The 15,995-nt window shown below is 37.1% G+C and overlaps 1 protein-coding gene across 1 annotated transcript; it reads left to right on the top strand.

Annotated features, from left to right (window-relative positions):
* Positions 1-13,636: 13,636 nt before the first annotated feature.
* Positions 13,637-15,540, top strand: LOC130612798 (uncharacterized). Its single transcript, XM_057434151.1, has 3 exons — positions 13,637-14,867; positions 14,973-15,420; positions 15,495-15,540. Exons 1-3 carry the CDS (start codon positions 13,637-13,639, stop codon positions 15,538-15,540), a joined length of 1,725 nt encoding a protein of 574 aa, XP_057290134.1.
* The last annotated feature ends 455 nt before the right edge of the window (positions 15,541-15,995 follow it).

Below are 15,995 nucleotides of genomic sequence, written 5' to 3' on the forward strand. Positions count from 1 at the left end.
GAGTTCCAGCAATCATGTCGAATTAAGAAGAATGTTATTTCTTGGAGTCCCATTGCCCCATTCATCACATTTATAAGGTCAAAGTCCAAAATCAGTTCAATTAAATCCCACAGCCAATCGGTTTACTGTTACAAGCGATACAACTTAGTAATATCGGGGAAATATCACTCAATACATGTTGGAACAAATATGTGACGCAATCGTTGTGACTCAAACATGTAGTTTACTGAAAATGGCTCTATTTCCTAAGTGCAGGCTGACGGCTAGGATTGGTACCACAGTAAAAAATAACTTACTTATCTAAATGTTTTAATGAAGCGCTATTGCAGAGCCCAGTGTAATCGATGAATTCTAGCAATGATGTCAAATTAAGAAGAATGTTATTTCTTGGAGACCAATTATCTTATTTATCACATTTATGAGGTCAAAATCCAAAATCAGTTCAATTAAGCCCTACAGTCAATCGCTTCGCTGTTAAAAGCGATGCAACCTAGTAACATCAGAAAAATATCGCTAAATACATTGTGGTACGAATATGTGACGCAACCATTGTAACTCAACCGGACTGATACTGTCAGAAAGTCAAAGAAATGTAGTTTTTGAAACTGTCTCTATATCTTCAGTGCGCGCTAACGGCTAGGATTGGTACCACAGTAAAGAATGACTTACTAATTTACACTTTCAAGTAAAGTGCTACCTCAGCGCCCAATGTAATCGCTGAGTTCCAGCAATCATGTCAAATTAAGAAGAATGTTATTTCTTGAAGTCCCATTGTCCCATTCATCACATTTATAAGGTCAAAGTCCAAAATCAGTTCAATTAAATCCCAAAGTCAATCGTTTCACTGTTAAAAGCGATACAACTTAGTAATATCGGAGAAGTATCACTAAATACATGTTGGTACATATATGTGACGCAACCGTTGTAACTCAAACATGTAGTTTACTGAAAATGGCTCTATTTCTTCAGTGCAGGCTGACGGCTAGGACTGGCACCACAGTAAAAAGTAACTTACTTATCTAAATTTTTTAATGAAGCGCTACTGCTGAGCCCAGTGTAATCGTTGAACTCCAGCAATCATGTGAAATTAAGAACAATGTTATTTCTTGAAATCCAATTATCTCATTTATCACATTTATGAGGTCAAAGTACAAAATCAATTCAAATAAGTCCCACAGTCAATTGTTTCACTGTTAAAAGCGATGCAACTTTGTAATATCGGAAAAATATCACTAAATACATGTTGGTACGAATATGTGACGCAACCGTTGTAACTCAACCGGACTGATACTGTCAGAAAGTCAAGGAAATGTAGGTTTTGAAACTGTTTCTATTTCTTCAGCCCGCGCTAACGGCTAGGATTGGTCCCACAGTAAAAAATGACTTATTTCTCTACACTTATAAATAAAGCGCTACCACAGGGCATAGTGTAAAAGCTGAGTTCCAGCAATCATGTCAAATTAAGAAGAATGTTATTTCTTGAAGTGCCATTGTCCCATTCATCACATTTATAAGGTCAAAACTCCAAAATCAGTTAAATTAAATCCCACAGTCAATCGCTTCACTGTTACAACCGATACAACTTAGTAATATCGGAGAAATATCACTAAATACATGTTGCATCAAATATGTGACGCAACCGTTGTAACTCAAACATGTAGTTTAGTGAAAATGGCTCTATTTCCTCAGTGCAGGCTGACGGCTAGGATTGGCACCACAGTAAAAAATAAATTATTTATCTAAATTTTTTAATGAAGCGCTACTGCAGAGCCCAGTGTAATCGATGAATTCCAGCAAGGATTTCAAATTAAGAACAATGTTATTTCTTGAAATCCAATTGTCTCATTTATCACATTTACGAGGTCAAAATCCAAAATCAGTTCAATTAAGCCCTACAGTCAATCGCTTCGCTGTTAAAAGCGATGCAACCTAGTAACATCAGAAAAATATCGCTAAATACATTGTGGTACGAATATGTGACGCAACCATTGTAACTCAACCGGACTGATACTGTCAGAAAGTCAAAGAAATGTAGTTTTTGAAACTGTCTCTATATCTTCAGTGCGCGCTAACGGCTAGGATTGGTACCACAGTAAAGAATGACTTACTAATTTACACTTTCAAGTAAAGTGCTACCTCAGCGCCCAATGTAATCGCTGAGTTCCAGCAATCATGTCAAATTAAGAAGAATGTTATTTCTTGAAGTCCCATTGTCCCATTCATCACATTTATAAGGTCAAAGTCCAAAATCAGTTCAATTAAATCCCAAAGTCAATCGTTTCACTGTTAAAAGCGATACAACTTAGTAATATCGGAGAAGTATCACTAAATACATGTTGGTACATATATGTGACGCAACCGTTGTAACTCAAACATGTAGTTTACTGAAAATGGCTCTATTTCTTCAGTGCAGGCTGACGGCTAGGACTGGCACCACAGTAAAAAGTAACTTACTTATCTAAATTTTTTAATGAAGCGCTACTGCTGAGCCCAGTGTAATCGTTGAACTCCAGCAATCATGTGAAATTAAGAACAATGTTATTTCTTGAAATCCAATTATCTCATTTATCACATTTATGAGGTCAAAGTACAAAATCAATTCAAATAAGTCCCACAGTCAATTGTTTCACTGTTAAAAGCGATGCAACTTTGTAATATCGGAAAAATATCACTAAATACATGTTGGTACGAATATGTGACGCAACCGTTGTAACTCAACCGGACTGATACTGTCAGAAAGTCAAGGAAATGTAGGTTTTGAAACTGTTTCTATTTCTTCAGCCCGCGCTAACGGCTAGGATTGGTCCCACAGTAAAAAATGACTTATTTCTCTACACTTATAAATAAAGCGCTACCACAGGGCATAGTGTAATCGCTGAGTTCCAGCAATCATGTCAAATTAAGAAGAATGTTATTTCTTGAAGTGCCATTGTCCCATTCATCACATTTATAAGGTCAAAACTCCAAAATCAGTTAAATTAAATCCCACAGTCAATCGCTTCACTGTTACAACCGATACAACTTAGTAATATCGGCGAAATATCACTAAATACATGTTGCATCAAATATGTGACGCAACCGTTGTAACTCAAACATGTAGTTTAGTGAAAATGGCTCTATTTCCTCAGTGCAGGCTGACGGCTAGGATTGGCACCACAGTAAAAAATAAATTATTTATCTAAATTTTTTAATGAAGCGCTACTGCAGAGCCCAGTGTAATCGATGAATTCCAGCAAGGATTTCAAATTAAGAACAATGTTATTTCTTGAAATCCAATTGTCTCATTTATCACATTTATGAGGTCAAAGTCCAAAATCAGTTCAATTAAGTCACACAGTCAATCGCTCCGCTGTTAAAAGCGATGCAACCTAGTAATATCAGAAAAATATCGCTAAATACATGTTGGTACGAATTTGTGACGCAACCGTTGTAACTAAACCGGACTGATGCTGTCAGAAAGTGAAGGAAATGTAGGTTTTGAAACTGTCTCTATATCTTCAGCCCGCCCTAACGGCTAGGATTGGTCCTAGGATTGGTCCACAGTAAAAAATCACTTATTTCTCTACACTTATAAATAAAGCGCTACCACAGGACACAGTGTAATCGCTGAGTTCCAGCAATCATGTCATATTAAGAAGAATGTTATTTTTTGGTGTCCCATTGTCCCATTCATCACACTTATAAGGTCAAAGTCCAAAATCAGTTCAATTAAATCCCACAGCCAATCGCTTCACTGTTACAAGCGTTACAACTTAGTAATATCGGAGAAATATCACTAAATACATGTTGGAACAAATATCTGACGCAACCGTTGTAACTCAAACATGTAGTTTACTGAAAATGGCTCTATTTCCTCAGTGCATGCTGACGTCTAGGATTGGTGCCACAGTAAAAAATAACTTACTTATCTAAATTTTTTAATGAAGCGCTACTGCAGAGCCTAGTGTAATCGATGAATTCCAGCAATGATGTCAAATTAAGAACAATGTTATTTCTTGAAATCCAATTGTCTCATTTATCACATTTATGAGATCAAAGACCAAAATCAGTTCAATTAAGTCCCACGGTCAATCGCTTCGCTGTTAAAAGCGATGCAACTTTGTAATATCGGAAAAATATCACTAAATACATGTTGGTACGAGTATGTGACGCAACCGTTGTAACTCAACCGGACTGATACTGTCAGAAAGTCAAGGAAATGTAGGTTTTGAAACTGTTTCTATTTCTTCAGCCCGCGCTAACGGCTAGGATTGGTCCCACAGTTAAAAATGACTTATTTCTCTACACTTATAAATAAAGCGCTACCACAGGGCATAGTGTAATCGCTGAGTTCCAGCAATCATGTCAAATTAAGAAGAATGTTATTTCTTGAAGTGCCATTGTCCCATTCATCACATTTATAAGGTCAAAACTCCAAAATCAGTTAAATTAAATCCCACAGTCAATTGCTTCACTGTTACAACCGATACAACTTAGTAATATCGGAGAAATATCACTAAGTACATGTTGCATCAAAAATGTGACGCAACCGTTGTAACTCAAACATGTAGTTTAGTGAAAATGGCTCTATTTCCTCAGTGCATGCTGACGTCTAGGATTGGTGCCACAGTTAAAAATAACTTACTTATCTAAATTTTTTAATGAAGCGCTACTGCAGAGCCTAGTGTAATCGATGAATTCCAGCATTGATGTCAAATTAAGAACAATGTTATTTCTTGAAATCCAATTGTCTCATTTATCACATTTATGAGGTCAAAGTCCAAAATCAGTTCAATTAAGTCACACAGTCAATCGCTCCGCTGTTAAAAGCGATGCAACCTAGTAATATCAGAAAAATATCGCTAAATACATGTTGGTACGAATTTGTGATGCAACCGTTGTAACTAAACCGGACTGATGCCGTCAGAAAGTGAAGGAAATGTAGGTTTTGAAACTGTCTCTATTTCTTCAGCCCGCCCTAACGGCTAGGATTGGTCCCACAGTGAAAAATCACTTATTTCTCTACACTTATAAATAAAGCGCTACCACAGGGCACAGTGTAATCACTGAGTTCCAGCAATCATGTCATATTAAGAAGAATGTTATTTATTGGTGTCCCATTGTCCCATTCATCACACTTATAAGGTCAAAGTCCAAAATCAGTTCAATTAAATCCTACAGCCAATCGCTTCACTGTTACAAGCGTTACAACTTAGTAATATCGGAGAAATATCACTAAATACATGTTGGAACAAATATCTGACGCAACCGTTGTAACTCAAACATGTAGTTTACTGAAAATGGCTCTATTTCCTCAGTGCATGCTGACGTCTAGGATTGGTGCCACAGTAAAAAATAACTTACTTATCTAAATTTTTTAATGAAGCGCTACTGCAGAGCCTAGTGTAATCGATGAATTCCAGCAATGATGTCAAATTAAGAACAATGTTATTTCTTGAAATCCAATTGTCTCATTTATCACATTTATGAGGTCAAAGTCCAAAATCAGTTCAATTAAGTCACACAGTCAATCGCTCCGCTGTTAAAAGCGATGCAACCTAGTAATATCAGAAAAATATCGCTAAATACATGTTGGTACGAATTTGTGACGCAACCGTTGTAACTAAACCGGACTGATGCTGTCAGAAAGTGAAGGAAATGTAGGTTTTGAAACTGTCTCTATTTCTTCAGCCCGCCCTAACGGCTAGGATTGGTCCCACAGTAAAAAATCACTTATTTCTCTACACTTATAAATAAAGCGCTACCACAGGGCACAGTGTAATCGCTGAGTTCCAGCAATCATGTCATATTAAGAAGAATGTTATTTCTTGGTGTCCCATTGTCCCATTCATCACACTTATAAGGTCAAAGTCCAAAATCAGTTCAATTAAATCCCACAGCCAATCGCTTCACTGTTACAAGCGTTACAACTTAGTAATATCGGAGAAATATCACTAAATACATGTTGGAACAAATATCTGACGCAACCGTTGTAACTCAAACATGTAGTTTAGTGAAAATGGCTCTATTTCCTCAGTGCAGGCTGACGGCTAGGATTGGCACCACAGTAAAAAATAAATTATTTATCTAAATTTTTTAATGAAGCGCTACTGCAGAGCCCAGTGTAATCGATGAATTCCAGCAAGGATTTCAAATTAAGAACAATGTTATTTCTTGAAATCCAATTATCTCATTTATCACATTTATGAGATCAAAGCTAAAAATCAGTTCAATTAAGTCCCATGGTCAATCGCTTCGCTGTTAAAAGCGATGCAACCTAGTAATATCAAAAAAATATCGCTAAATACATGTTAGTGCGAATATGTGACGCAACTGTTGTAAATCAACCGGAATGATACTGTCAGAAAGTCAAGGAAATGTAGTTTTTGAAACTGTCTCTATTTCTTCAGCGCGCGCTAACGGCTAGTATTGGTACCACAGTAAAAAATGACTTACTTATCTACACTTATAAATGAAGTGCTACCACAGGGCACAGTGTATTCGCTGAGTTCCAGCAATCATTTCAAATTAAGAAAAATGTTATTTCTTGGAGTCCCATTGCCCCATTCAACACATTTATAAGGTCAAAGTCCAAAATCAGTTCAATTAAATCCCACATTCAATCGTTTCACTGGTACAAGCGATACAACTTAGTAATATCGGAGATATATCACTAAATACATGTTGGAACAAATATGTGACGCAACCGTTGTAACTCAAACATGCAGTTTACTGAATATGGCTCTATTTCCTCAGTGCAGGTTGACGGCTAGGATTGGCACCACATTAAAAAATAACTTACTTATCTAAATTTTTTAATGAAGCGCTACTGCAGAGCCCAGTGTAATCGATGAATTCCAGCAATCATGTCAAATTAAGAACAATGTTATTTCTTGAAATCCAATTGTCTCATTTACCACATTTATGAGGTCAAAGTCCAAAATAAGTTCAATTAAGACCCACATTCAATCGTTTCACTGTTAAAAGCGATACAACTTAATAATATCGGAAAAACATCACTAAATACATGTTGCTACGAATATGTGACGCAACCGTTGCAACTCAACCGGACTGGTACTGTCAGAAAGTCACTGAATTAGAGTTTTAAAACTGTTTCCATTTCTTCAGCGCGCGCTAACGGCTAGGATTGGTCTCACAGTAAAAAATTACTTACTTATCTACACTTTCAAATAAAGCGCTAGCACGGCGCACAGTGTAATCGATAAGCTCCAGCAATCATGCCAAACTAAGAAGAATGTTAGTTCTTGGAGTCCAATTGACTCATTTGTCACATTTATAACGTCAAAGTCCGAAATAAGTTGAAATAAGTCCAACAGTCAATCGTTTCACTGTTAAAAGCGATACAACTTAGTAATATCGGAAAAATATCACTAAATATATGTTGGTGTGAATATGTGACGCAACCGTTGTAACTCAAACGGATTGATACCGCTAGAAAGTCAATGAAATGTAGCTTTTGAAACTGTTTCCATTTCTTCAGTTTTTTCCGATATTACTAAGATGTATCGCTTTTAACAGTGAAACGATTGAATGTGGGACTTAATTGAACTGATTCTGGACTGTGACCTTGTAAATTTGATAAATGATCCAATTGGACTCAAAGAAATAACATTCTTCTTAACTCGACATGATTGTCGAAACTCAGCGAATACACTGGACCCTGTGGTAGCACTTCATTTAAAAATTTAGATAAATGAGTCTTTTTTTACTGTGGGACCAATCCTGGCGGTTAGCACGCGCCGAAAGAATAGAGACATTCTCAAAAACTACATTTCATTGATTTCTTGGCGGAATCAATCCGTTTGAGCAACAACGGTTGCGTCACATATTCGTACCAACACGTATTTAGTGTCACTTTTCCGATATTGCTAAGTTATGTCGCTTTTAACAGTGAAATGATTGACAGTGGAACTTAATTGAACTGATTCTGGGCTGTGACCTTATAAATGTGATAAATTTGCCAATAGGACTTCCAGAAATAACATTCCTTTTAATTTGACATGATTGCTGGAATTCAACGATTACAATGGGCGCTGTGGTAGCGCTTCATTTAAAAATTTAGATAAATAAGTCATATTTACTGTGGCACTAATCCTAGCCGTTATCGCGCGCTGAAGAAATAGAGACAGATTCAAATACTATATTTCACTGACTTTCTATCGGTGTCAGTCCGCTTTAGTTACAACGGTTGGGTGACATAATCGTACCAACATAAATTTAGCGATATTTTTCTGATATTACTAGGTTGCATCGCTTTTAACAGTGAAATGATTAACTGTGGCACTTAATTGAACTAACATTGGACTGTGACCTGATAAATGTGATAAATGAGACAATTGGACTCGAAGGAAACACATTCTTCTTAATTTGTCTTGATTGTCGCAACTCAACTATTACATTGGACGCTGTGGTAGCGCTTCATTTAAAAATTTGGATAAATAAGTCATTCTTTACTGTGGGTCCAATCCCAGCCGTTATAGCGCGCTGAAGAAATGACGACAATTTAAAAACCACATTTCATTGACTTTATAACGGTCTCAGTCCGTTTGAGCTACAACGGTTGGGTCACATATTCGTACCAACATGTATTTAGCGATACTTTTCGGATATTACTAGGTTGCATCGCTTTTAACAGTGAAACGATTGACTGTGGGACTCAATTGAACTCATTTTGGACTGTGACCTGATAAATGTGATGAATGAGACAATTGGACTCCAAGAAATAACATTCTTCTTAATTTCACATGATTGCCGCAACTCAGCTATTACACTGGGCGCTGTGTTAGCGCTTCATTTAAAAATTTAGATAAATAAGTCATTCTTTACTGTGGGTCCAATCCTAGCCGTTATTGCGCGCTGAAGAAATGGCAACAATTTCAAAAACCACATTTCATTGACTTTCTAACAGTATCAGTCTGTTTGAGAGACAACGGTTCCGCCACCTACTCGTACCAACATTTAATTAGCGATATTTTTCTGATATTATTAGGTTGCATAGCTTTTAACAATGAAACGATTGACTGTGGGACTTAATTGAAGTGATTCTGGACTGTGACCTTATAAATTTGATAAATGAGCCAATTGGACTCCAAGGAATAAAATTCTTCCTAATATGACATGATTTCTGGAATTCAGCGATTACACTAGTATCTGTGGTAGCGCTTTATTAAAAAATTTAGATGAATAAGTCTTTTTTTACTGTGGGACCAATCCTGGCCGTTAGCACGCGCCGAAAAAACTACATTTCATTGATTTCTTGGTGGAATCAATCCGTTTGAGTTACAACGGCTGCGTCACATATTCGTACAAACATGTATTTAATGACATTTTTCCGACATTGCTAAGTTATGTCGGTTTTAACAGTGAAATGATTGACTGTGGGACTTAATTGAACTGATTCTGGACTGTGACCTTATAAATGCGATAAATAAGACAATTGGACTCCCAGAAATAACATTCCTTTTAATTTGACATGATTGCCGGTACTCATCGATTACACTAGGCGCTGTGGTAGCGCTTCATTTAAAAACTTAGATAAATAAGTCAATTTTTACTGTGGGACCAATCGTAGTTGTTAGGGCGCGCTGATGAAATAGAGACAGTTTCAAAACTACATTTCAATGACTTTTTAACAGTATCAGTCTGTTTGAGTTACAACGGTTGCGTCACATAATCGTACCAACATGTGTTTAGTGACCTTTTTCCGATATTACTAAGTTATATCCCTTTTAACAGTGAAACGATTGACTGTGGGACTTACTTGAACTGATTTTTGACTTTGATCTGATAAATGTGATAAATGAGAAAATTGGTCACCAAGAAATAACATTCTTCTTAACTCGACATGCTTGTCGGAAATCAGCGATTAAACTGGTCCCTGTGGTAGCGCTTCAATTAAAAACTTAGATAAATAAGTAATTTTTTACTGTGGGACTAATCCTAGCCGTTACCGCGCGCTGAGGAAATAGCGACAGTTTCAAAAACCACATTTCCTTGACTTTCTAACGGTGTCAGTCCGTTTGAGTTACAACGGTTGGGTCACATATTCGTACCAACATGTATTTAGCGATAATTTTCTCATATTACTAGGTTGCATCGCATTTTACAGTGAAACGATTGACTGTGGGACTCCATTGAACTGATTTTGGACTGTGACCTTATAAATGTTGTAAGTGAGACAATTGGACTCCAAGAAATAACATTCTTCTTAAATTGACATGATTGCCAGAACTCAGTGATTACACTTGGCGCTGTGGTAGCGCTTCATTTGAAAATTTAGATAAATAAGTCAATTTTTACTGTGGGACCAATCGTAGCCGTTAGGACGCGCTGAAGAAATAGAGACAGTTTCAAAAATTACACTTCAATGACTTTCTAACCGTATCAGTCTGTTTGAGTGACAACGGTTCCGTCACATATTCGTACCATCATGTACTTAACGATATTTTTCCGATATTACCAGGTTGCATCGCTTTTAGCAGTGAAACGATTGACTGTGGGACTTAATTGAATTGATTTTTGACTTTAATCTGATAAATGTGATAAATGAGACAATTGGACTCCAAGAAATAACATTCTTCTTAACTCGAAATGACTGTCGGAAGTCAGCGATTACACTGGACCCTGTGTTAGCGTTTCATTTAAAAATTTAGATAAATAAGTCTTTTCTTAGTATGGGACCAATCCTGGCCGTTAGCACGCGCCGAAGAAAAAGAGACATTCTCAAATCTACATTTCATTGATTTCTTGGCGGTATCAATCCGTTTGAGTTACAACGGTTGCGTCACATATTCGTACCAACATGTGTTTAGTGACATTTTTCCGATATTACTAAGTTATACCGCTTTTAACAGTGAAATGATTGACTGTGGGATTAATTGATCTAACTTTGGACTGTGACCTTATAAATGTGATAAGTGAGCCAACTGCACTCCAAGAAATAACATTCATCTTAGTTTGACATGATTGTTGGAACTCAGCGATTACACATGGCGCTGTGGTAGCGTTTCATTTAAAAATTTAGATAAATAAGTCATTTTTTACTGTGAGACCAATCCTACCGCTCGCTAAAGATATAGCGACAGTTTCAAAAACCACATTTCCTTGACTTTCTAACGGTGTCAGTCCGTTTGAGTTACAACGGTTAGGTCACATATTCGTACCAACATGTATTTGACGATATTTTTCTGATATTACTAGGTTGGATCGCTTTTAAGATTGAAACGACTGACTGTGGGACTCAATTGAACTGATTTTGGACTGTGACCTTATAATTGTTATAAGTGAGACAATTGGACACCAAGAGTTAACATTCTTCTTTATTTCACATGATTCCCGAAACTTAGTGATTACACATGGCGCTGTGGTAGCGCTTTATTAAAAATTTAGATAAAAAAGTCATTTTTTACTGTGGGAGCAATCCTAGCCGCTACGGCGCGCTGAAAAAATAGCGACAGTTTCAAAAACCACATTTCATTGATTTTCTAAGGGTATCAGTCCGTTTCAATTACGACGGTTCCGTCACATATTCGTACCATCATGTACTTAACGATATTTTTCCGATATTACCATGTTGCATCGCTTTTAACAGTGAAACGATTGAATGTGGGACTTAATTGAACTGATTCTGGACTGTGACCTTATAAATGTGATTGTTATGAAATTGTTGTGCTTCCTTACTTATATTTTGTTTATTTCTTTAGATCTATATACTGTACTACTAACATATACTCTAGTTCTTTATGTTGAATAAAGCCATTGTTTTGGTTCATTACTGTTATCACTTTCATGACAATTTATTCAACATAAAACAAGATGAGCAAAGCATTGAAACCTTCACGTCTGGATATTGATCCAACTTCCCCAAAAGCTGCAAAAGAATGGAAACACGGGAAAGGAACATTCGACAACTTTATCACCTGATAAATTCAGATCTGTTATAAACTTTATATCTTCAGATGTTTTTGAATATGTTGAGGAGTGTACAACTTACGATCAAGTGGTAGAAACTTTAACAAAACTTTATGTAAAAACTCCAAACACTATTTTTGCTCGTCATCAGCTGAGTTCAAGAAAACAAAAACCTGGTGAACCACTTGATGAGTATCTTGAAGAGTTAAAGAAACTGAGTAAACATTGTAACTTTGAAGCAGTCACAGCCGAAACGTATCGATCTGAAATGATAAGAGATTCTTTTATTAATGGCTTAACTTCCAGTTACATTCGACAACGCCTTCTGGAAAGTACAAAATTGACACTAGACGAAGCACACCAGAAAGCTCGGACTCTAGATGTTGCCCAGAAAAACGCTGAAGTTTATTCCCAGAATATTCAACCAACTGTCGCTGCAGCAACCGTTGAAACTGAATCTGACTCAGAGTCCGTAACGTCATCATCTCTTGCTGCATTGAGAAAAGGATTCAATCCTAGACAAGCAACTCGTAAAAAATCATGCTACTTCTGCGGTGGTGCCATGCATAAAAACCGATCATTATGTCCAGCTCGAGACGCCACTTGTCATAAATGCTCAAAAACCGGACATTTCTCAAGCGTTTGTCAGTCAACTAAAAACAAAGCCAAGGATTCTAACTTGTCACCTATCTACTCTCCAACACTTTGTGCCATATCAGCTGCTTGCCCATCCAATCTTCGTCATGCTTCAGTACATGTCACTATTAATGGTACCTCATTGGACGCTCTAATTGACTCTTGTAGTTCCGATAATTTTATCAGCGAGAAAGCTTTCAAATCATTAAACATTCCAATGACTTCTTCGGATAAAAAGGTGTCCATGGCACTAACCTCGATGCAGTCTGCGGTGATTGGAAGCTGTATGTTAACCCTATCGTTAAATGACCATGTCTACGAGAATGTCAAAGTAGATATACTTTAGAACCTGTGCAGTGATGTTATCCTTGGATACGGTTTCCAAAAACAGCATAAGAATGTAATATTCGAATTCTGTGGAACACAGCCAGATCTTGTTATCACTGGTAAACAAATTAATGATACAAATGTTGCTGCAATAACAGATGAACCAACAAACGTTGCAAAAGTCAAAGCACCTTCATTGTTTAAGAGTTTACCAGAAAATATCAAACCAATTGCTACAAAATCAAGGTTTTTCAACAAGGATGACAGAAACTTTATTAAGAACGAACTTAAAGTGCTACTTAAATCTGGTATGATTCAACGAAGTGATTCACCTTGGAGAGCCCAAGTTCTTGTGGCGAAAGATAAATTTAACCGTCACCGTAAAAGGCTGTGCGTTGATTACTCACAAACAATCAATTTGTACACCAACCTTGATGCATACCCACTACCTCGTATTGACGAAACGGTCAACAATCTCTCGAAATACAAATTTTTTTCAACCTATGATCTCAAAAGTGCATACCATCAGATTCCGTTGCAAGAATCAGAAAGGAAATATACCGCTTTCGAATGTCTTGAAGATCTTTACGAATTTACGGTGATACCGTTCGGTGTCACAAATAGGGTTCCCTGTTTTCAGAGGATAATGGACGATCTGGTCAAAGAGGAAGGATTAACAGACTCTATCCCTTATCTCGATAACGTCTCCATTGGAGCAGTCGACGAAGAGGATTAGAAAAGAAATGATATCGCGTTCCAGGAAATGATTAAAAAGAGGAACATAAAACTGAACGGCTCAAAAACTTTTCAATGTTCTCCAGTAATAGACATTCTTGGGTACAGAATTAGTGACAAAGGTATCCAGCCAGACCCAGAAAGATTACGTCCATTATTGGAATTTCCACCACCTTCAAATACTGCATCTCTTCGTCGAGCCCTTGGTATGTTCGCTTACTATGCCAAGTGGATACCTCAATTTTCTGACAAAGTTCGTCCACTGGCAGAAACCGAGACTTTTCCATTAAACAAAGCTGCTATTAAGTCTTTTAACGCTATTAAGACAGAGCTTGGAAGAGTTGTACTAGCCCCAATCGATGAAGACACGCCATTTGTAGTCGAGTGTGATGCTTCTGATACTAGTATATCTGCATCGCTAAATCAAAATGGTCGACCAGTTGCTTTGATGTCCAAAACGTTATCTAAAAGTGAAAAATGGTATCCTGTTGTTGAGAAGGAAGCCCTCGCAATCATTGAAGCTGTCAGAAAATGGAATCACCTACTGTCACGTCAACACTTTACTCTAATAACCGATCAACGATCTGTATCTTACATGTTTGACAACCGAAGGCGCACCAAAATTAAGAACAATAAGATACAGACATGGAGAATGGAATTTGCGGAATTTTCCTACACTGTCAATTATCGTAAATACGTTGTTGCTGATTCCTTCACTCGTGCTCACTGCCTTGCAGTTTCAAATAACCTCGATGATATGCACATACAACTGTGCCATCCTGGAGTTACACGTCTCCTCCATTTTGTTAAAGCTAAAAACCTACCGTTCTCGACCGAACACGTTAAACGTATTTGTTCCAATTGTAAAAGCTGTGCAGTGCTAAAACCTCAATTTTACAAAGGGGTGCGTGGAAAGTTAATCAAAGCTACTTCACTACTAGAACGAATGAACATCGATTTCAAAGGTTCTTTACCTTCAATTACTCGAAACAAGTATATTATGACTGTTATCGATGAATATTCTCGCTTTCCGTTTGCGATACCTTGTCCAGATATGTCGACTCCTACTGTCATTAAATGTCTCGATTCAATCTTTACTCTATGCGGAATGCCAGGATATACACATTCAGATAGAGGAAAATCATTTATGTCGTCAGATCTTGTCAAGTACCTTACTAGTCGAAACATCGCAACAAGCCACGGCACACCTTATCATCCCATAGGTAATGGTCAGGTTGAACGTTATAACGGTGTTATCTGTAAGGCAGTTAGACTAGCCCTATCATCTGCCGACTTACCGATTACACATTGAGAAAAAGTACTCCCTGATGTTTTGCATTCAATTCGTTCCTTGTTATCAACAGCAACAAATGCAACACCACATGAACGTTTTTTCAATTTCAATCGAAAATCAAACCGAGGAACCTCACTGCCTTCATGGTTATCTCCAGGTCCTGTCTACCTGTTTGTACGTTCAAGCAAACATGATGATCTGGTTGAAGAGGTAGAGCTGACCCACGTCAACCCAACTTATGCTCACGTTCGACACAACGATGGTCGAGAATCTACTGTTTCACTTTCTGATTTAGCACTCTGTCCAAGTGATTCTGAAGTAAAAGACCAAACGAACACCGTTGAAATTCCAAAGATTAACGAAGATGTAGACATTGCTCCAAATGAAACTGCTCACAATGAAAATGTAGAAGCAACAGAGATACGGCCAGACGAAGTTGAAAAAGAACTCGAAAACAACTTAAGACGATCTACACGTACGATCAGAAAACCTCAGATGTATGGTTTCGAAGACGATCAGTGAACCCTTAACTGTGGGAGAATGTTATGAAATTGTTGTGCTTCCTTACTTATATTTTGTTTAATTTCTTTAGATCTATATACTGTACTACTAACATATACTCCAGTTCTTTATGTTGATTAAGCCATTGTTTTGGTTCATTACTGTTATCACTTTCATGACAGTGATAAATGAGACAATTGGACTCCAAGGAATAACATTCTTCTTAATATGACATGATTGCTGGAATTCAGCGATTACACTAGGCTCTGTGGTAGCGCTTTATTTAAAAATTTAGATAAATATGTCTTTTTTTACTGTGGGACCAATCCTTGCCGTTAGCACGCGCCGAAAAAATGGAGACATTCTCAAAAACAATAATTCATTGATTTCTTGGCGGTATCAACCTGTTTGAGTTACAACGGTTGCGTCACATATTCGTACCAACATGTATTTAGTAACATTTTTCCGATATTGCTAAGTTATATCGCTTTTAACAGTGAAATGATTGACTTACTTGATCTGATTTTGGACTTTGACTTTATGAATGTGATAAATGAGACAATTGAACTCCAAGAAAAGACATTCTTCTTAA

The sequence above is a fragment of the Hydractinia symbiolongicarpus genome, chromosome 10 (assembly GCF_029227915.1).
Source record: "Hydractinia symbiolongicarpus strain clone_291-10 chromosome 10, HSymV2.1, whole genome shotgun sequence".
Classification (NCBI taxonomy): Eukaryota; Metazoa; Cnidaria; class Hydrozoa; order Anthoathecata; family Hydractiniidae; genus Hydractinia; species Hydractinia symbiolongicarpus.

What these genes read in the sequence shown, in the direction of transcription:
- LOC130612798 (XM_057434151.1), top strand. Translation starts at nt 13,637, where the DNA reads ATGATTAAAAAGAGGAACATAAAACTGAACGGCTCAAAAACTTTTCAA. An exon ending in ACGTTATAACGGTGTTATCT is followed by an intron (nt 14,868 to 14,972) that starts GTAAGGCAGTTA and finishes TGTTATCAACAG; the next exon opens with CAACAAATGCAACACCACAT. An exon ending in TATGGTTTCGAAGACGATCA is followed by an intron (nt 15,421 to 15,494) that starts GTGAACCCTTAA and finishes TAATTTCTTTAG; the next exon opens with ATCTATATACTGTACTACTA.